The 22,675-nt window shown below is 37.6% G+C and overlaps 2 protein-coding genes across 2 annotated transcripts in view; both read right to left on the bottom strand.

The window, feature by feature from the left end:
- The window catches only part of LOC102456945 (macrophage mannose receptor 1), a 50,826-nt gene extending 35,108 nt beyond the window's left edge, over nucleotides 1-15,718 (bottom strand). Inside the window, exons 1-10 of the mRNA XM_075922477.1 lie at nucleotides 15,511-15,718; nucleotides 10,375-10,776; nucleotides 8,788-8,961; nucleotides 5,987-6,151; nucleotides 4,972-5,085; nucleotides 3,104-3,250; nucleotides 1,916-2,098; nucleotides 1,288-1,445; nucleotides 767-880; nucleotides 23-138 (exon numbers count right to left, since the gene is read on the bottom strand). Coding sequence (XP_075778592.1) covers nucleotides 23-138; nucleotides 767-880; nucleotides 1,288-1,445; nucleotides 1,916-2,098; nucleotides 3,104-3,250; nucleotides 4,972-5,085; nucleotides 5,987-6,151; nucleotides 8,788-8,961; nucleotides 10,375-10,776; nucleotides 15,511-15,571 — 1,634 coding nt within the window. The 5' untranslated portion in view covers nucleotides 15,572-15,718. The remainder of the gene's footprint in view (nucleotides 1-22; nucleotides 139-766; nucleotides 881-1,287; nucleotides 1,446-1,915; nucleotides 2,099-3,103; nucleotides 3,251-4,971; nucleotides 5,086-5,986; nucleotides 6,152-8,787; nucleotides 8,962-10,374; nucleotides 10,777-15,510) is intronic.
- A 5,463-nt stretch (nucleotides 15,719-21,181) lies between these two features.
- LOC102445414 (macrophage mannose receptor 1-like) overlaps nucleotides 21,182-22,675 on the bottom strand; it is a 69,360-nt gene continuing 67,866 nt past the window's right edge. Inside the window, exon 28 of the mRNA XM_006119500.4 lies at nucleotides 21,182-22,255. Coding sequence (XP_006119562.2) covers nucleotides 22,029-22,255 — 227 coding nt within the window. The 3' untranslated portion in view covers nucleotides 21,182-22,028. The remainder of the gene's footprint in view (nucleotides 22,256-22,675) is intronic.

Here is a 22,675-nt window from a genome sequence, read left to right as displayed (position 1 = left end):
TAAATTTATTTTTTTTTCATACCTGTCTTTAACAGTTGTTAGATAGCCTTTGCTCCTTTCACAGGTTTTCTTTGCCTCTGAAAATGTTACAAATGCATGTCCAATCAAGTAACAGTAAAAACCATGCCTTTTCCAGCCCTGTCAACATCAATCAGGAATGACCAGGAATCAGTAACAGACTGCAATATTGTATAACTCTACCCTTATAAAATGATATATTAATTTGACACCCAATAATAAAGTTACAAAAGTAATTCACACTAAATCTATAATCCAATTAATGATTTGAAATAAAAAAATAAAGTGAGCACTGTACACTTTGCATTCTGTATTATGATTTAAATCAATATATTTGAAAATGTAGAAAAACATCCAAAATACGTAATAAATTTCTATTGTTTAACAGTGTGATTAAAACTGCCATTGAGATTATTTTTAATCATGGTTAATTTCTGAGTTAATTGTGTGAATTAACTGTAATTAATCTACAGCCCAAGTTGAAATATATCTACACCAACATGAATCATATATGCCCCAAACTACAATACCAGTTTCTGTCTCATTCAGACATTGTACTGAGAGAAAACATAGCACTATATATAAGTACATACAGGGGGGAGGAAGGGGAGAATTCAAATAATATTTCATTTCAATGAAGGACCACATTTTTTTCATTTTGAAAATCATTAGCAAACAAACTAGCAACTTGGAAGTAAAAAATACCAAATTACTTCAAGGATCTAAACAGAATTTATTTTGTCCTTACTTTCTGGCAGCCAGGATCAATGTGCTCCGCTGTTCTAGGAGTGTCTTGCAATAGATTTTTTTTGCAAAGGTATCCACATTTCTTATCACAAACATTGTCTGCCCAGTATCCATCCTGAAGGCAGTTTGGAGAAAAGATTATCAGTTAAAAGGAACTAAAATTCTTCAGAGAACTGCTTATGTTTTTTATAAAAAAAGAATTCCTTTAAAAGTAAAAAGAAATGTGCTTATTATTTCCCCAGGATTTTGGAGCATGAATTACAAAGAAAATACAGCAGTAGTTGAGTTGACCTGAAGAGTTGGGTGCAGAGTTACAAGGATTTCTGGATATGCTAGAGATGTAAATCATCATATCTGAATACTGATCTAAAATTTAAACCATAAACTTTATTGAGCAACTAGAGATATTATCATATGGTATTATCCTAAAACAAGTTATCCAGTTTTTCAATATCTAACTGAAAACTTTAAAAACCAGAAAATATAGGATGTTATTTCATCAATATAATTGCACTATTTTACCTGTCCTTTTATAACAACACAATCTTCTTGTCTGCTGTTTGCATAGGTTGGTTCTCCCTGGAGCCACTTGGTGTATGTCACAGGCATCTTATCACTCCATTCAAAATACATTTGAATCCCGAGGTCATTTAAACCAATCCACAGCTCATCAGTTGGCTCTGAGAACATAAATTCAGCTACATTTTTATCTACGTTGTAATAGTCTGCAGGAGCAGGATGCTATGAAGATGAGCTGAAATTGTTACATTGCATTATGAAGCCATTACAGATACATTGGCAATGATGTTCATTTTGATGTCTATTTCATTGTTCTTCCTTCATTCAAGAAGAGATAGGAAATGCCACCTGGTAAGCAAATTAGTCTACATAGCAGTGGTATTTGCTGCTCCTTTTATAACCACACAGTTACCCAGTGTTACAGTAACTGGTGCTGTGTTTTCCTTCAAAAGGTATGTTATAAGTTAACAGTGATGGTAAGTTAGTATAAATCATCCAGGATAGTTTATGCATATGTATGTGTGTGCTTACCTATAAATATCCATATAAATTAAATATAAGCCATTAAAAAGCTATTTCTAATTTTTAAATTATCCATGTGTACAAATTACTGCCCTATAGCAATACTCACTGTACCCAAGTTGAGAAGCTATAAAGCTGTGCTCTTCAATGTTGTGGATACTGGCCAGATCACCACCCTCCTTTCTACAGGAAGTCAAGGCTTCTTTCCACACTTTGGGATCCCTATGGATCACATAACAGTAATCTGTGTATGGTAACCAACCTTCTGGGCATTTACTAGAAGCAGAGAGCTCTAAAATAAATAAAAATATTTCAGAACAATTCAAATTAGAGCACAGAGTAAGCTTGATTAACATTTGAAATTAATTATATAATTAATTAAAAAGAAAAGCAGAGTTAAGATACTGGAAGTATTTTTATCATTCTGCATACAAATATATGAGGCTATTAGATCTATTTGCTATGATACTCAGACGTCAGTGTAGAAAATATAAACCCATTCAAACAAGAGAAAAAAATGGGATCAGTGCAAAATGGACTTCACAGTTTGAACATATCAACATTGTAAAGTTCCACATTTGGACAAAATGAACATTTATAATTCCAGATGTAATATTTTCACAGAATGCATTCTTGTGCTTTGCATATTATTGAAACAGTAATAATTGCCTCTCTGATTATGTTTACTTTCCACATCATCACATTAAATAGTTTGACAGAGAAAAGAAGTCTGTCTTTCTAATCTAATCTGGATCTAAGACTGTAGGATGCATTCCATGTGACTTTATCAGGAGGTGCTCTGAATACATACTGCAGTCTTTACAGGACTTCCAGCGATCACCCTGCTGCTTAAACATCTTGAATTCCTATTGGCTTTATGTGGGGAAGTACAATCCACTGTACTTTTTAGAGAAGTTAAATTACATCTGGATGTCCATGGTTTTTATGGTCACCTATGGTTTTATAAATTTTAAAAAACCCAAAAACTTAGGCATGCTTTGAGTTCTAGAATAGTAGTCAAAGTTTAGTCATCCTACTTTAGATAAATGAAATAACAGTATTCTTCTTAGAGCATCTAAAACAGGGAAATGGGGGGAATGGTTAGTTCTGTGTCACTGGAAAATGGAAATAAAATGGAACAGTGATTTTGTGTGTGTTTTAAAAAGGATTATTCTTGGATGAAACGAGTTTGCAATTTCATATAAATAAAAATGCTTTTCTATTGTACATCTTTGCAGACTAAATCCATATGATTTAAAGAAAAAGCTTTAATGCTAATTTTTATTGACTGACCAACCTGAAGGAAGAATGGAAGAATTCAAAGTGGAGTTTTCCTTTTTACAAATATAGCCAACTTTCTGATCACATTCACGGTTTTCCCATTTAGCATCTCTTCTAGGATTTAGTACTGCACAGATTTTCTCAGACTCCAGAGAAGGGCTTCCTTCAATAAATGAATTCAAAACCAGTAAATTTCCTTATTGGCAGTGCAAATTCTCATGCCATTAGGTAACGGAACAATCTAATATATAAAGTAGAACGTTCGTAAGTTTGTTTGCTAATAACTTGGACACTATAAGAGCTACCACTTTGCATGGAATACCCTTTCATCCAGAAGGTTTTAAGGTTCACAATCCTGCTGGAAAGGTATAACTAGTGGATTTCCGCAGGGGTCTGTTTTGGGTCCAGCTCTGTTCAATATCTTCATCAATGATTTAGATATTGGCATAGAAAGTAAGCTTATTAAGTTTGCAGATGATACCAAGCTGGGAGGGGTTGCAACTGCTCTGGAGGATAGGGTCATAATTCAAAATGATCTGGACAAATTAGAGAAATGGTCTGAGGTAAACAGGATGAAGTTTAATAAAGACAAATGTAAAGTGCTCCACTTAGGAAGGAACAATCAGTTTCACACATACAGAATGAGAAGTGACTGTCTAGGAAGGAATATGGCAGAAAGGGATCTAGGGGTTATAGTGGACCACAAGATGAATATGAGTCAACAGTGTGATGCTGTTGCAAAAAAAGCAAATATGATTCTGGGATGCATTAACAGGTGTGTTGTGAGCAAGACATGAGAAGTCATTCTTCAGCTCTACTATGCCCTAGTTAGGCCTCAGTTGGAGTAATGTGTCCAGTTCTGGGCACCGCATTTCAAGAAAGATGTGCAGAAATTGGAGAGGGTCCAGAGAAGAGCAAGGAGAATGATTAAAGGTCTAGAGAACATGACCTATGAAGGAAGGCTGAAAGAATTGCTTTTGTTTCAGCCACCCCTCCCACACTAGGTCCCGTGCCCGCTGCCTGCAGCCCCCAGCACCATCCAGGACTTACCCCCTCCCGCCCGCGAGGTTACATAAGCAACCCTTTCCCCCTGTTCCCGTGCCAGCACACAGTGCCCCGACCCCCACATGCACAATGGCTCGAGCACCTGCTCTGTCCTCCGTGGCACCTGCAGTCCCGAGAGCAAGCTAGGGTGCCCTTCCCGCATGTAACCTCCCCCCACCCTAGGAATGATGCAGAACTATATTGTAATCTCTATAGAAATCAGTGCAACTTTTCTACCATTCAAAAAAAGATAATGGACTACTGTTTTTCTTCATTTTGTTCCTCCTGTTTCCCAAGTAACACCGGGTAACTTCAGCTAGAATATTTATACTTTTCACATGTATTGATTAGGGACTCTGCATTTCATTGGTTTTTTTTATATTGAAGCAAAAGAAATTGTGTTAAAAATGAAGCCCTCTGCCACTGAGAGCTAACACTTGGAGACACAATCAAACTGAGATTGTGAGTTTTAAGGGGACACAAAGGGAATGACAGCTGTCTCAATTAACATAAAATAAATGCCTTATATAATCCAGCTGTTACCTGGACAGAAGCTAAATAGGATTTTATTACATTTTACTTGAGATACAGGATTTTTCCTTTCTTTCCTAATGAACTTGGTTTCTTTAAGATTATTATTTCTGTTTTATTATTTTCAGATTATGTATTTTAAACCCCCCTCTACTGTTGGATCTGTAAAGTGGAACTCAGCTTCAGCAAAGTTCTAATCATATAGTTTAGTGCATTTTTGTGGGATAGTGCAAGATTGTGACTGAGATCCCATTCAACATTCTAGCTGCAAATTTTCATCCTAAAAAACATTCTAAAAATTACCCCTACCTGGAGCCCAGTTTAGATATCTAAAAGGGCTGCCACCACTCCATTGCCATCCACTGTTGAAATTCAGACTGTTAAGTCCAATCCAGAGAGCAGACCTCATCTTGCCAATCAAATCTAAGAAACCAAAGAAATGAAAATAATTATCATACCTCTGTTGTAAAATATTTTACAGCCGCAATATTTCCAAGAGGCTATTAGCTTTCTGCTTATAGTGGTTTCTGAAAGCCAACATGTTTTTTGTGTTTACTCGTAGAAAATACACTATATTGTTATTAAAATATACTATTTAAAATATAAGTGTTAATTTAGTAACAATTTAGTTTTTGGTCATAGATGATCAGAGGATGACAAAAATACAAGTTACACATTATTTTATTTGAAGTTGCTGTCATTAACCACAGTATTTAATGTCTGCAATAAACTTTGGAAATGAAAGGTATTAAGTACTGAAAATAATATTTGTATCACTAAATTCACATTAAGTTTTGATACAAAATGATTCAAAGGCTCATTCGGACAGAACCTCTACATATGTGCACAATATTTATGTGAGTTACAAACAGGGTTAATCCAGATACGTGCTTTATAAAAAAGGAAATTCTTACAATGTTGTCTGTGTTGGAATTTCTATAGGTGGAACAGTTGATTTTCCTATACTATAAGGTCAGTATCCATTGTACTATGCACCGAAAAGGTCTTCCTTCTGTGTTATCATGCTAAAGACATTTTCGTAAAATACTTTCCTTTGAGGTTAATCCAACTCCCACCTAAGTCAATTTTCTATTTACTTTAAAGGGAACAGAATCAATTCTTCATAAGTTATTTGTATGGAAGTTCCACATTTTGTTTAAAAAACAAGTTTCTGTGTTTAGGTTTTTTTCCTATGGATTAGCACAATGCCAATAGTCAATGATCTCAATAATTACTATGTATGATTAAACCACTCAAAAGTTAGTGATCCAACATAAAAAAAAATAAACTCATGTTTTCACTCAGGATTGCTTTCATAAATTACCTCTTAGATACATTTGCTCATGTATCTCTGTAATACTTAATAATTCTGCGTTCTGTTGCTGGCAGCTCTTCCGTGCTTGGTGCCATGTTAGAGCTGATTGGAAGTTTATCTGGTAGTGAATGCCTGTCAAGGGGTCCGTAGTCCAGAATCTGCTAGTTTCATTAGCTGCATGAGAGAAATGAGATACAATGTTGCTGTTCATTTTACTCAATGCATATAAAATAAATAATACCATTTAACTAAGTGTACTTGTAAAACCACACTGTTCCAACAGAGAAAACAGATTCCTTTGCTTAAAAACGGGATTCTAGTCAGTTTCATAGCTCAAACATCAAACTAGAAAGAAAGAAAGAAAGAAAGAAAGAAAGAAAGAAAGAAAGAAAGAAAGAAAGAAAGAAAGAAAGAAAGAAAGAAAGAAAGAAAGAAAGAAAGAAAGGCAATGGTGGAAAATCCTGTTTTTTTTCTCCATGATACTAGAAGGCCGCAATCATAACAGATTTCGCACGTTTCCATAGTAAGCAGTAGAGGGGTAGGTGAGAATTTGTGGTTTATGTCCAAAGGATCATTAAAAAAGGAATAGAGAATAAAACAGAAAATATCTTATTGCCTCTATATAAAACAATAGTATGCCCACATCTTGAATACTGGTACAGATGTGGTTGCCTCATCTCAAAAAACACATATTGGCATTAGAAAAGGTTCAGAAAAGAGCAACAAAAATTATTAGGGGTTTGGAACAGGTCTTGTCTGAAGAGAGATTAAAAAGACTTGGACTTTTCATCTTAGAAAATAAGAGAGTAAGGGGGGATATGATAGAGGTCTTTAAAACCATGACTGGTACGGAAAAAATGAATAAGGAAAAGTTATTTATTTATTCCCACAATATAAGAACTAGGGGTCACCAAATAAAATTAATAGGCAGCAGGTTTAAAACAAACAAAAGAAAGTTTTTTTTTTCACTCAGCACACAGTCAACATGTGGAACTCCTTGCCACAGAATGTAGTGAAGGTTAGGACTTTAACAGGGTTCAAGAAAGAGCTAGATAGATTCACGGAGGTTAGGTTCATCGATGGCTATTAGCCAGGATGGGTAGGAATGGTGTTCCTAACCTCTGTTTCTCTGGAGTGGGTGACAGGGGAGAGATTACGTGAGGATTACCTGTTGTGTTCCCTTCCTCTGGGGCATTTAGTATTGGCCACTGTTGGCAGACAGGATTCTGGCCTGGATGGACTATTGGTCTGACCCAGAATGGACATTCTTATGTTCTTATCTACACAATTATAAAGCACATCTCTGGGGTATCTCTGTGCACCTTCCCATGACACTGTATTTGGGAGATGGCATCAGACAAGTCTAGGAAAGATTAGAGTTGACTCAACAGTCATTGTGCCCTCAGGAATGAGTTATATATTTCTAGTTTTATCTCTAGTTTCAGCGCTATGGCTGGCTGAACTACAATTACAAACATCTTCATTGGCTAATTAAGGCAGATTCACAGTTGCTTTTCATCACAGGAGAGGCACGATACAGTCAGAGCACACTGGTGAATCTGGCCTTTGACTTCTTTTCTGAAAAAGCAAGGAAATTAACAGCAAATGGCAACACTGATGCAATATTAAGGTTGAGATTGCATTTATATTATCTTCTGGAAATTGAGAGTTAAACTTCTTAGTGAGACCTTCACTCTGACCTCAAGTGTATCCATTTTAATAGGGTCTCAGAGTCATCGATTTTAAGTCCAGAAGGGACCATTAAATCATCTAGTCTGACCTCCTGTAAATCACAGCATGCAGCACCCACACACTAAGCTGATATTAAATTAACTGATATTAAATCAAAGTATTGCATTTCATAGGAGACTAGTCTAGTATGCACTACAGGCTGAGAATAAAGAGGACTGAGTGCTAGAGACCTGTGTAATGGGAATGATTAAGTGAGATATACTCAGATAATCTGGTGTATGACCTGTATCCACTGATCACAATCTGACCTGTGGGAAAATTCCTTCCTGACCCCACTTATGGCTACTAACTGCATATGCGGCGAGGAGTCCTGTGGCACCTTATAGACTAACTGAAGTGTAGGAGCATAAGCTTTCATGCATGCATCTGATGAAGTGGGTCTTTGCCCACGAAAGCTTATGCTCCTACACTTCAGTTAGTCTATAAGGTGCCGCAGGACTCCTTGCCGCTTTTGCAGATTCAGACCAACATGGCTACCCCTCTGATACTTAACTGCATATGCGACTCTCTAGGAAGATTTTAATGGCCTGATTCTACACCCTTACTCACACTGGGACAGATTCTGTGGTTCCATTCTCTTCTCTTTGCACAACACAGAAGACTATAGATACCTAGCACAGCCAAATCCTACATCACACTACCTGTAACTCCAACATAAGGGACTGTGAGAGGTGCAGAGGCAAGTAGCTCTTTAGGCAGCTGATAATGGCTCCCTGATTCACTAGTGGCTTTACACTGATTGTAGTAGGATTAGAATTGCCTAGAGATGGCGATCAAAGCTCTGCATTTGATAACACTGACCAAGGCACTGGTTGCCATATGGAAATCGCCAGAGCTTCTTTTCTATTAATATAGATGTACGTGGGTAACATTTTTTGGCTGCCTTATACTGTATTAAAATTTAGATATTGCCCTGTAAAAACTTTTATAAGGTGAAGACAGAAGATGAGGTAAAATATATCAGTTCAAGTTTTTGCCTTATGAACACAACACCGTAAGTGATATTTCAACAGTCTAGTTCCTAACTACATGCTTTTATGTCAACATTCAGAACTTACATTTTAATGGGCAAAATCCATACAATTGGTCTGTGTCAAAGTCTGCTGTTGTTGCACACCAAAGCCAGCCATCTGACCTTGCAGCATCTGTACACTCAGCATACCATTTGCCACTCAGCTTGAAAGGGAAGACGCAGGGTGCCCCATTGGCATTTCCTAGCAGTGTAAATAAATCTGAGGATACAAAATGATAAAATTCAGTATAGAAATAGTGTAGTATAACACTAAGGACATTTGAGGTACCCTCCTCTCTAATCCTCTGTATCACATGCAGGAGGGCACTGCATGAAGGGTCACTGGTGGGCCACTGGTACTCTCAGAGCAGCAAAAGATAGAAAAGGAAGCACTGGAGCATGTGTGACTTAAGGCTCATCTCCACTACTGAGTGGATTGATGCTGTGGTGATCAATCTACCAGGGATAGATTTAGTGGGTCTAGTGAAGACCCAGTCATTCAACTGCCAATTGCTTGAATGTCAACACCAGTGCTCCAGTAGAACAAAGTGAGGTGAATGAGTTGATAGGAGAGTTTTCCCTGTTGACCTAGCATGGTGTGGATTATACAGAAAGTAAATCTAAGGTAGGTTGACTTGAGGTACACTTTTAATGTGACTCAAATTGCATAGCTTAGATCAACATAGTATAGACCTGCCCTTATACATTTGTTCAGCGTTATAGTTAGCAGTTACAGCTGGAAACTGAACCTTCAGAATTCATGCTCATGAGCTGGTGCATGCAGCTAGTTATTTTCACTAAATTAATTCCATGATAAGTTTTTTGAATGGAAGAAATTACATTCCTCTTATAGCTTCATTTTTAGTAATTGTACATTTTAACTAAATATATTTTCAATTCACCATTAAAAGGACTTTTCATCTTCTAAAGTCACTTACAGCATATGGAGTTGTATATAGAATTGATTTTCTTTTCTGATATTAATGATTTAATTAACCAGTTAATTAAAGTTGAAGTGTGAAGTAAGTAGAGATAAATTTGTGCCTCTTATCCAGTAAGTACAATGTAATTTATCTGCACATATAGAATAATAGAATACTAGAACAAGAAGGGATCTCGAGAGATCATCAAGCCCAGTCCCCTGACCTCACGGCAGGACCAAGCACCATCTATATTATCCCTTATAGATGCCTATCCAATCTGCTCTTAAATATCTCCAGTGATTGAGATTCCACAACCTCCCTAGGCAATTTATTTTAGTGTTTAGCCACCCAGACTATTAGGAGGTTTTTCCTAATTTCCAACCTAATATACATAGCAGTTGAATAGCTATAGTTACATTTAATAATTAGAAATAATATAATTCCATTTTAATTTTACAAATAAGACAACAAGTATTAGAGGTTTGTTTCCTTGAAGGTGCTGAACAAATCATATCAGGATATGACGTGTGTGTAAAGTGAAGAGTGTGTTTGCAGGGCTGGAATGCATAAGGCAAGTCATGCTCTACCAGAGTCTCATACGAGAACTGAGCATGGCTCATTCTATGATTAGATGAATATAAATCTAGGTACTCTGACACAGACTCAAAAGTTAGTTCAGGAGAATAAAGAGTTTAAATTTCAGACTTTACCTTCATAGCCCTGAGAACACAAATCATCCATGGCTCCATAGATCTTCCACTTACTCGTCACACTTGGTTCCTTCTGTAGCATCATATTTCCTTTTTCTCTGCTGCCAGAGTTAAAAAAAAAATCTTCTCCTTTGATTGCAAGAAGGGTCTCATTTCTGCATTCCCACTGTTGGAGTTCACTTGTTTTATTACAAGGATACAGAGTAACCATCACCTGGTCTTTCTTTGAAGGCACTCCCAAACATAGCCGTAATGCTACACTCATCAGCTGGTGGTCAGACACCCACCTGAATTTTTGTGACTCAGTGTCCTGGTTGCAAGAGGCAGTTGTGACAGATCTAGAACTGTGAGCTTGCACACAGTGCTTGAGGTCTTCATTATAGATTAAAAATATTTCATTATCTGCAAAACAAAATGTGAATACTTAATGTGTTTGGGTTCAAGAAAGTGTGAGGGGAAAGCAGTAAGTAGGTGTGAGGTGTTGTTTTGTTGAATCAAGGATGAGCCTTTTATCCATGGCAAATGGTTGTGGGTTCAAGTCCCACATAGTGATGGAGGCAGTATCTTCAGGTGCCCTAGTAAGTAAGTAGTCAAAAAAATAAATCAGATGTGAATTGTGAATATATAACACAGGGAGACAATCAAGCTAACAAGAAATGTAACCATTTATTTTATATCACATTTTAACAAGGCAATAATTGTAATGAAACTTTCTTTTTTCCTTTAACTTTGTTCCAAAACACACTTCTTCCAAGAAACATTTCTGGATGCACTAAATGCCCCGATAACAACTAGGTGGGTGAAACCAGACAATTATGGCACTCTTGAATGAACTCACCCAGGAAAATGATAAAAAACAAAACTATCCTATCACCTAGGGTGAACACTTTTCACAAAGCAATCACTCTATGTCTGATTTATCAGGCCTCATCTTCAAAGGAAACCTGTACAGAACTTCTTAAAAACAACTGGGACCTTAAATTCATAACTCTGCGAGACACTAGCAATCGTAGTCTGAACAGAGCAATTGGATTTAGGGCTGATTACAACACTCTGTAACTCACCAACCCTCTCTTTTTGTCCTATGACTGCAGAGGCATTAATTCTGCCTTGAATGGTTCCTTACCATATGTGCTAATTACTTATGCTGAACAATCTGTTCCCCTTTGCATTTTGCTGTACTTTTTCCAGACCTAAAGAAGACCTTGGTATGGATCAAAAGCCTGTATCTCCCACCAGTAGAAAGGGTCCAACAAAAGACATGATCTCACCCACCTTGTCTCTCTAATATCCTGACATTGATATGTCTACAACTACATCGTATACAAAAACAGTAGCATGTTATCCTGCACAATTTCCTACGCCCTATCACTAGCACAAAGTAAGAATCTAATACAAGTACTGTTGACTGATCACAGTTAACTCATGTGATTAACTCAAATAAATCAGGCTTGATTTAAAAAAATAATAAATGTATTGCATTTGAATCGCATTGTTAAACAATAGAATACCAATTGAAATGTACTGGTTTTGGATATTTTTCTACCTTTTCAAATATATTGATTTCAATTACAACATAGAATGAAAAGTATACATTACTCACTTTATGTTATTATTTTTATAACAAAAATTTGTACAGTAAAAATGATAGACAAAAGAAACCATATATGAAACAATATTTTTCAGTTCACTCGAAGTACTGTAGTGCAGTCTTTTTATCATGAAAGTGTAACTTACAAATACAGATTTTTTGTTACATAAAGAAAACACACAAAGGAAAACTTTAGCACCTAGAAGACCACTCAGTCCTACTTCTTGTTCCACTGCCCACTTCTTATTTACAATGTCAACAAAAAGTGAGAACAAGCATTCACAGGGGACTTTTGTATGACCTTGCAACGTCATGCATTTGACATGCCAGATATACTTAACATTTGTATTTCCCTTCATGCTTTGTTCACCATTCCAGAAGATGCTTCCATGCTGATGACACCCATTAAAAATAATGTATTAATTAAATTTGTGACTGAACTGCTTGGAGGGGAATTATATGTCTCCTGCTCTGTTTTACCTGCAATCTGCCATATATTTCATGTTATAGCAGATTCAGATGATGACCTAGCACATTTTCACTTTAAGAATACTTTCCCTGAAGATTTGACAAAATGCAAAGGAGGTACCAATGTGAGATATCTAAGGATAACTAAAGTACTGGACCAAAGATTTAAGAATCTCAAATGTCTTCCAAAATCTGAGAGGCATGAGGCGTGGAGCATGCTTTAAGAGGTCTTAAAAGAGTAACACCCTAACGTGGAAACAACAGAACCAGAACTATTGAAAAAAATCAACCTTCTGCTGGTGTCCTTTGACTCAGATGATGAATATGAACATGTATCAGTCCTCCCTGCTTTGGATGATTATCAAACAGAACCTGTCATCAGCATGGAATCTTCTGGAATGATGGTTGAAGACTGAAGGGACATGTGAATCTTTGGAGGTTGTCTGCCACACAAATGCCTGTTTTTACTTTCAGGTGACATGGTAAATAAGAAGTGGGCATATTATCTTCTTCAAATATAAACAAACATGTTTCTTTGAGCAATTGACTGAACAGAAAACAGGATTGAGTAGACTTGGTGACTCTAAAGTTTTCGATTGTTTTATTTTTGAAAGCAGCTACTTTTAATACATTTTTCTTCTTTTGTAAGTTAAACTTTCATGATAAAGAGAATTTACTACAGTTTTTGTATTAGGTAAACTGAAAAATTCTATTTATTTTATTTTTTATAGTGTAAATATTTGTAACCAAAAATAAAATGTGCAATGTACTCTTTTACTCTGTGTTGTAATTAAAATCAATATATTTGAAAATGTAGAAAATATCAAAAATTATTGAAGTAAATGATATTCTATTATTAACAGTGTAATTAATTGCAATTAATTTTTTACTCTCTTGACCTCCCTAAATGTAACAAATACAGTCAGATGATAGGCAAATTCCAACTACAATAACAAAACACAGTATGTAAAAGTATCGTTAAGCAACATCACAGTTCACATAAACAGGAATCCTTCTTTTTCATTTGTTGTCAATGTATATGCATGGGTGGTGAGTGCCAGGAGACGCTTGCCTCATTTGTCCCAGTGGATACTAAGAAGAAAAACTTGATTAAATGGTTAAAAGATAATAAAAAATTAATGATGGAGGCTGCAAAGGGGCCAATAGCCGACTCACCTAGTGCAATATTACATATATCTTGCTACATTAACTTTTCTAAGTCAAGCAACTCTATCTTTTATGGAATTTTTAAGTTAAAAAAACCTCTTTCATATGTAGGCCCAGGACTGCTTCAGTTCTGCTTCTGATCAGTAATTTTAAACAATCCATTACCCACAATTCCATGCTGCAATCAGGGCTGCCAACAATTGTCCCAGGGCCCAGAGATTTAAAAGCACCCAGGGCTCCTAGCTGCCTCTTTTGTGGCAGCAGCCATTGAAATTGTTGATGGAGCTCCAGGCCCTTGAAATCGTTGCTGGAGACCAGGGTAGAATTGAGGGCTGGCTAGGGGAGGCTAGCCTCTAGCTCCATCTCTTCCACCTGAGGCCACACTCCTTGCACCGAAGTTCCTGCTCATTCCAGGAGGCCCAGAGCCAATCCCCTCCCCGTATTGCCCAGGGCGCAGTGAAGTTGTCTCCAGCCCATGTTACAGTTTTAGTAGGATTACAGAATATCTTATCAAACAGAATTTTATAGACATGTATTGATTCCAAATACTTTATTAGGTACAGTTTAAGATGGAAAGGGAATTATTCCATACTATCTCTAAATATACCAAACTTGGATGTCCAAATTTAAGGTTCTAAATCAATATTTAAGTATCTAAATAGAATTAGACTCATTTTCAGAGAACCAGAGCACTCATAGCTCCCTGTGACGCCCACTCCTAAGGGCTAGAATTTGTGTTGTAACATCACAGCTTTGTGATGCACAGAGTTGAAGACATGTTGGAGAAGAATCTGGAACTCCCTGAGCCACCATGAAAAAAGGTAATATTGTTACTCAGGCACTGGACTGATATCAGAGGACTTGGGTTCAATTCTCAGCCTGCCCACCATTTTCATCCCCTGAACACTCATTTTCTCTAATTTTTCTAATTGAAATCAAGCATGTAAATTTTTCATGTATTTAAAAAAATTACTTCAGTTAAAGTCCTGAACAATGCTGAGTACAGCTGCTACTGTATTTATAAAGAAGTGCTTAACCTAGTGGCCCCAGTGCCAGTTAGTGCCTCTAAGTGCAAGTTAGTACTAATAATAAGTATAATAAGAATAGTTCCTTGTGGGATACCAGTAAAGTTCCCACTTCAGCTGCAGCTGTGCAATCCTTTCAAATGGATTCTAGTGGCTGATGAAGAACAGAGTGAAGACCAGGCTCTATGCTCACTTAAGTCCTCTTTTGGATGGCTAATGTTTTTTGCAGTGCTAACAGGGAGCGGTAGCTTTACTTAGCAGTTGTGTTGTGTGATCCTTTCACTGAAAGACAGGGGAAGGCTGGTTGCATCCTGTTCCCATCAATGTACGCTCTACCATGATCTAGTCCAGCAGTTCTTATTCTGAGTTAAATAGCCACAAACAACATAACTCTGCCCAGTGCTAATGCCAACAACCAGTTTTTACCTACATCCTCGATACTTTCTTACATTCAAGCTTATATATTTCTAACAACAATCTCTTATCTCCACTCCATAACCAATTATTCATTTGCTAGTCACATCATATCTTTTACAAACTCATCAAAAGTGGAAGAAGGTACAGCTCCAATACAGTAGTTTGCTTTTTAAAATAGACATATATTGCTGATTAAATCAGCTCACACAAGCATCTTTAATACTATATGTAAGTGCGTCTCCATCTGCTGTTACTTCTACTCTTCTGCTGCTTCTGTAGATATACACCTTCTGACAAAAGTCTAACACATCTGGATAAGGATCTTTATCCCATTTCTTTAAACCTCTCAAATTAGAATTAATAAGAAATGTGAAATAATCAGATTGCACCAGATCACCAAAGGAAAAGCATGAAAAAGAGAAGCACTTTCATATCCAGTTTTATAGCAGAGACAAAACGGGGACTTACCCAGTAGCTGCAAAGCACTGTGAATGAGGGAGAGAAAAACCAACAACATGGAGAGAATCATCACAAATGCTTAACTCCTTTCCATCAAGAGATGAGCCGTAATTAGTTGCTGTCAATACAATCCTTCTCAAACAAGCTAGGTGGCAGGTCCTCCTCAGTTTCAAAAGGCTGATAGATCAGGGGAAAGCTCTAGGCTCTAAATAAGGAAATATCCGGTCACATGTGGCTCTTTAAAATAACACAAACTCCTAGTGTAAACTTTGCTCCTAAGTCCAAAGTTTCCTTCCACAGAAGTACAGGCAACAGGGTAACCACAGGTCAATACAGTTTTTCTGGATTTATGTTAGTTTGACAGACATTGTCAGGTCAATCAACTCTCTAGTGAAGATATCAGGGAGCAAACAGAGTAAGAGTTCAAAGCTGTTCCCTCTCCTTCAAAAATGAATGTTTAATTCACGAAAACATACTTGGCAAAGCAGTGGTGGAACAGAGAATAGCAAACAGGTTTTGTGATACTTAGGTTTTATCTTTAGATAGATAGATAGATAGATAGATAGATAGATAGATAGATAGATAGATAGATAGATAGATAGATAGATAGATAGATAGATAGATAGATAAACTAACATGTATCAGACATACAGAGGTTAAAAACGGAGTGAAGATAAAAATCTTATCTACAAGATAAGGCATTATAGCTGTATTATGAACTAAGCTAGGCCAAGTCAGCATGATACATCTGGTTAAGATTGACCTAGTTTATCACATAGGGTACGTCTAAACTACATGCCTCCGTCGACGCTTCATTTGCAATTTAAATCCCCGCTTCATTTGCAATTGCGATATGTCTAATTTGCAACCCTTTTACGGAAAAGGGATACAGTCTAGAGACAGCCCTACTTAGGTCATTATAGATCTGCATATATGCCAGAAGAATTTTGAATCAACAATTAATCTGCATAGTTATACTTCCTTATATACTTGGAAGGATGAGAGAAGTTGTAATTTCAATTAAAGGTGAGTAGGTATCTGTAGGTATTTGTGTGCTCATGAATTAAAGCCCCAAATCAGATTTACCTGTCCAGAAATAATGAAATGTCGAGCTCCAAATGCAAGAATTATACAGAAGAGCTGACTGGAGAAACTTTGAAATATATTTAACAAAAAATTACATGATTTGAAAAATGGGATCAACTTGGAATTTTATTTCAGAAGCATGTCCCATTATAATATTTTCAGAATTAAACAGTTAAATTATTTCACAATTATGTCATTGAAAATGTTTTTGTTCTGCATGACACATGGCTACAGCTAGACTGCAAGCCTCTTTTGAAAGAGGCTTTTTCGAAAGATAGTTTAGAAAAAGCCTCTTTCGTAAAAGAGCGCCTAGACTACAGCCAGTACTTTCGAAAACACAAGACGCTTTTTTGAAAGAGAGTGCTTAGGCAATCTTGATGCTCTCTTTCGAAAAAGCACAGTTTGTATTACATAGCGCCTTTTTTCGAAAGAGCAATTTACGTATCTTCTTCTGTTTGCTTTTCCAGAAGAAGCTTTTCCGTCAATTGGTCCTGTTGAGAACGAGGTATACAGGGCTCCCCAAAAGAGCATGTTTGCTCTTCTACAAAAAAAAGCAGAAGAGCAAATGTGTTTCCTGGACGTGGAAGAGGTTTTCCGGAATGAAAAAAATGCCAGGCTAGATGTACCCTGATATAGTAGGTCAACATAAACTCAAGGGGGAAGGAAAATCCTTGAGGAATTCTGCAAAATGGATAAGATGCTGAAATATAAAAGAATTGCTGATAAACAAAATAGCTACAGAGTATAAGGTATTGCCTGTTTCCTGTCTACCATACAGTTTTTCAATCAAGGCCTACTGATTCTCTAGCATGTCCTCTGTGTGCTGGTTCAAGCCCTCCCACCTCGATATTCTAACTGACAATAGACATTAATTAGAGTTGACAACTTTCTAATCCCACAAAACCAAATACATTTTTCCATCCCTTGCCCCGCCCTTCTCTAAAGCCCTTCTCCAGCCTAGCCCTGCCCTGCCCCTTCTTGAAGGCCCCATCCCTGCTCACTCCACCTTACCTCCCTCCATTACTTGTTATCCCCCCACACTCATTCATTTTCACCTAGCAGAGGAAGGAGGTTGAAGGGAGGGAGGTGAGGACTCTGGCAAGGGGTGCAGGCTTTGGGATGGGGCTGGAGATCAGTGGTTTGGGATGCATGAGGGGACTCAGGGCTGAGAGGGTGGTGGTGAGATCTCCATCTTTAGACCTCCATCCATGCACTGGTCCCACAACTTCCATCATAGTTCCTGGCCAATGGGAATTACAGAGCTAGAACTCTATGCACTGCTCCTGCCCCTGAGTGACAACTTTGCAGCTCTCATTGGCCAGAAACCACAACCAATGGGATCTGTGGGGGTGAACCTGCAGGCATGAAGGCAGCATGCAGATGTACCCTTCCTTCAGGGAAGCCATTGGAGGGACCTGGTGGCTGCTTCTGGGAGCCATGCAGAGCCAAGGAAGGTAAGGCTCCTGGGCCCTTGCTGTGCCATTACTGCTCTTTTAACGCCTGGCTGGCAGGGCTGACAAGAGCTGTCAGGGTCTGTTTTCGAGGTGTTCTGGTGAAAATCTAGATGCCTGGCAACCAGTGTTCCCTCTAAGCTGCCTGGCAGCACAGCTTCACAGATGATTAATCAGTCCCGCCCAGTCAGAAACTCAGGGCTCTGTGCACAGAGCTCAATGACTGGGTGGGCCTGATTAATCACCTGTGAAGCTGTGGTGCTGCACAGCTTACAGGGAACGCTGCTGGCAACCCTACATGGCATGAGACACACTCACTCCCTCTGCCATGAGAAGACAAAATGCAGTTAGGTGTCATAGGATTCCCCATGCACAAATGCAAATAGTGTACCAGTACTAGCTTTGATAACTTCAGAGGCATGAAGTCAGATATGGTTGCATGACCTGTGTTCAAGGTGAAAGGGACTCCAGGAGGTAGCAGTGAAAGAGCCACTGTTGCCCAATTATTGAGCCAGGCAGTGGGAAGGTATGGTCGACAGTGACTGTGAACATAGCCACAATCCAATACTTTGATAGAACACTGAAGGCCAGACACAACTGACCTGCACCTGAATCAGATACTGCTGGATTCATAATTTCTGGAACTATAGACCTTTCAGGTACTGGAAGAAGAGCCTGTTGTCTCAGTGGAACAGGTTAAGGGAGTCACATTTTAGCATTTAAAATGTAAGGGAGACCTGTGGTTCACCTCCGAGATGCTCATTCCCTTTCAGCTTTCAAAGGGAGCTGTTTTTATAAAGTTCCCTAGGAATCCTCTGAGTTGAGACCTTTTTTACAACACTAGAAGAGCTAAGCAGGAAGTTGCCTACATAGGCAATTCGTGCTGCACTCAGGAGGTGCACTGTGCTCCCCATACCTCTGCTAGCATTTTAATTGCTAAATGGGGAACCCTTTATTCCCCCTTCCTGTTCCAAACTAGGAAGTCTATTGTATGGCTTATGAGAAAGAACAGCAAGAAACCCACTGATTTCAACAACAAACAGCGTTGATTTCTTAAAGGGAACACTTATTAAATTAAATCCTCAGTAAATTAATTCTTCACTCAAAAAATAAGTGGTGCTAAATACATTGTGTATGTGGGGCAGGAGCGGGGGCCCTAGATATATTGTGTTATTCATACTCAACAAATTAATTTAATTTCCATATTAAGGGCATTAACTATGAAATTGACAATGATTACAATGTTTTGAATTCTAAATTCTTTTGAGGAGTAGGCCATTTTTTTCTAAAAATGGCATGAAAAAATGTTCATTATATTTTCAGCCATTCCATTATAAAGTCATTTCTTGCAAGATGCAATGGAAAGCATCTGATGTAAAAATGCATTTTGCAAACCTTGAGTCCAAAGTGAAGCGATGGCCATCTCAGAATTGGTTACCAAGTACATGACTATGACAAAAGGAATGGGTTTGAGGCCAGAAACGAAGAAGTAACAAGAGATCCTCTTACTCAAAGGCTACGTCTACACTGGCACGATTTTCCACAAATGCTTTTAACAGAAAAGTTTTTCGTTAAAAGCATTTGCGGAAAAGCATCCGTGCCAATCTAGACACACTTTTGCGCAAAAAAGCCCTGATCGCCATTTTCGCGATCGGGACATTTTTGCGCAAAACAAATCTGAGCTGTCTACACTGGCCCTTTTGCACAAAAGCTTTGCGCAAAAGGGACTTTTGCCCGAACAGGAGCAGCATAGTATTTCCGTATGAAGCACTGATTTCAGACAGTAGGAAGTCAGTGTTCTTGCAGAAATTCAAGCAGCCAGTGTAGAGAGCTGGCAAGTTTTTCCGCAAAAGCAATTGCTTTTGCAGAAAAACTTGCCAGTCTAGACACAGCCAATGGGTACGTCTACATAGCAGGGCTAAACTCAAAATAAGCTACGCAACTTGAGCTATGCTAATTGCATAACGTAAGTTGAAATAGCTTATTTTGACTTTTGGTGCTGTCTACACAGCAGTTATTTTGAAATAGAGCACTCCTCCCCTGACTTCCCTTACTCCTCATATAATGAGGATTACAGGAGTTAGAGTAAAAAGCCCATGATTTCTGCTGTGTATACATAGCCTAAATTGTACAGAGTTGTTTCGCCTTATGAACTTTATGACTTGAACTACAAATTTTGGTTTTCTATTGTTTGTTAGAAACCATTTTTATCATTATTGGTTTTTAAGGGAAACAGATGGTCTGTATTTCTAGTTCCCATTTTGACCAGTCTTGTCAGCATCCCTCTGTATTATAAATTTACAGAAGATCTTAAAATTGCTGCTTCCTCTTTCTCTATTTCTTGTGCAAGTTACTGTTGCTTCATTTTTAAACTATTTAGGTCTTTGTGACTACCTTTGTCTTTGTTTTGTTCATGTATCTGGTTCAAAACTCTGTGAAATAAGCCAACTTTAAACAAGAGGAAGGGGATTTAAACCCTGGCGACATGATGATTTAGCCTTTGACTTTGCTTGCTATAGAAACCCCAGATTAAAAATCTTGGGGTTCTTTCACCTCAAAAACATAACTACCCAGGTTTTAAATGTAAAAACCAGTCTTTACAATTACTTGGAAGCCTACCTCTATGTCACCCAGATATGGCCCCCACAAAAGAATATAAAAAACACTTTTTCACAGGGGGTCCTTAAAGAGATTGAAACTCCCTCCTCAGCCACCCAAAAAATAAAAGACCCTAATTAAATTGTAAATAGTTGGAAAAAAGCCAAATAATAAAGGTGTATGATATATCATATTTTAAAAGTAGCCAGACATTGGGTTAGAGGGTTTGCAGAGCTGTGGCTCTGCTTTGAGGAGGGTTCAGTTTTGCAGGTTTTTTTCCTCAGAAACTTGATGCTCTGGCTCTCCCCCTGTTCCTTGAAGAAAGGTCTTTCTGCAATCTGGCACAGATGTCCTAAAATTTACAGAAAGGCAAAGCAGTGCAGTATGGCTGTCAGGTGGAGTGCTACCAAGAAATGTTGGTATGTTGTACTGGTCCATAGCAACTCAATTCAAGCATTGTTACAATTTCCAAAGAAAGTCATTGAGAGCACCATAATGAAACATTCAACCCAAGTAAAACTGAAATAAAAATGGACACAGGCAGCTTTATTTTTGAATCTGCACTATTGTTTATTTTTCTTTTTTAGATGGGTATATTTTGGACATATTTTATTCTTCCATCTCACAAGTAAATGTATCTCTTCATCAGCATCTCTGCATGCTAACCTCATCATTACTTATCTAAGTAACAGATTCTTTTGTCTGCATATTTTATGTTAAGTTGAAGCTGATAAAAAAATTGCATTAATAGAATATTATAAAAATGCAAGCCAGTAGCAAAATAAACAGCCTTATTTATTTTACAGACACAAAGTATAAGTATGAACGAGAGAAAACCATTGACATTTGACTTTCATCTATTCCTATATTGTGAGAAAAAAATTAATACACACTTGATAATTTGATAAGAGTGTAATCCTGAACTAATAGAATGTGCAAAACATTTTGTGTAAAATAAGATTTTTTTGTTCCTATCTATCTATAAAATCTTGACTGAAATAATACTACAGTTTTTTAAAATGTTGAACTGATATATAGTCTAAATAGCTGGCTTTCTAGAGTGAACACATAGCTGTCTTCACATTCTGTATGGGTAATGGCAATACAAGACTAAAAATCAAAGAAGCCTCTTTCACACTGCTGTGTGTTTCATTTTAGTTTTCTTCAGTGATCTACTTGCCATACTCGTCAGTTAGCCACACTATATATGTGCAAATGTTTCCCCCCCGTGAAATTGTTTTAGGACTTTTTCCAAGAGTGCAAAAACAATAATTGTGTCTGCTAGTAGGTGTACAAAAATAGTCAGAGCATAGAACAGCGTATATACTAAAGAATGCTAATTTGCTTAAGATTTCATTTGCTCCAGTTACATAATTCAGTGATTTTATCACACTATATGACAGTCTGTTCATTTTGCTCTTTCTTATCCATAGATTCCTTTGCATCCCTCACTCTACTTACAGTATCTCTATGTTCTAATAGCACGTTACTGATGCTGGCATCTGTTTGTAATTTATTTTGTCTTTTTTTCCTGAATAAGAAACAGGCTGTGAGGCCCACTCCTGCTAGGATAAGGACCAGAATAATTAGAATCCAAGTTGTGCTGTGGGCAGATGCTTCTGAAAATAAATGCAAAATAACTATTAGCGAGACAATTGTTATGATAGACATTAGGCAGTATTTCTTTTAAAATACCCTCAACCATCCTATGACTCCTGTGCACTCTTCAGGCAGCAAAACAAAGCCAGAAATCTAGCTCAGCCAGTCTACTGATGAGTTCCCCAGACAAGAATTTCCTCAGCCTAGCATACTGACTCTATGTTAATCCCCTCCTGGTCCTGAGAATGGAAATACAGAGGAAACAATAAGGGTGCCAATACACCTCAGATATACTGAGATATCACAACAGCACCATGGGGTCACCATGTGATTTACACCTGTGAGGCCTCCGCGTAGGGGTGTATGGAAAGGGAATATAGCACTCTCCTTTGTCCCCAGTCTGTGCCACAGTCCTTATAGGAGTTTGTACTTAAAGGTAA

This window comes from Pelodiscus sinensis, chromosome 2 (assembly GCF_049634645.1).
Source record: "Pelodiscus sinensis isolate JC-2024 chromosome 2, ASM4963464v1, whole genome shotgun sequence".
Taxonomy (NCBI): Eukaryota; Metazoa; Chordata; order Testudines; family Trionychidae; genus Pelodiscus; species Pelodiscus sinensis.
The sequence above is the reverse complement of the archived record's forward strand: the minus strand, read 5'-3'. Positions and strand labels throughout refer to the sequence as shown.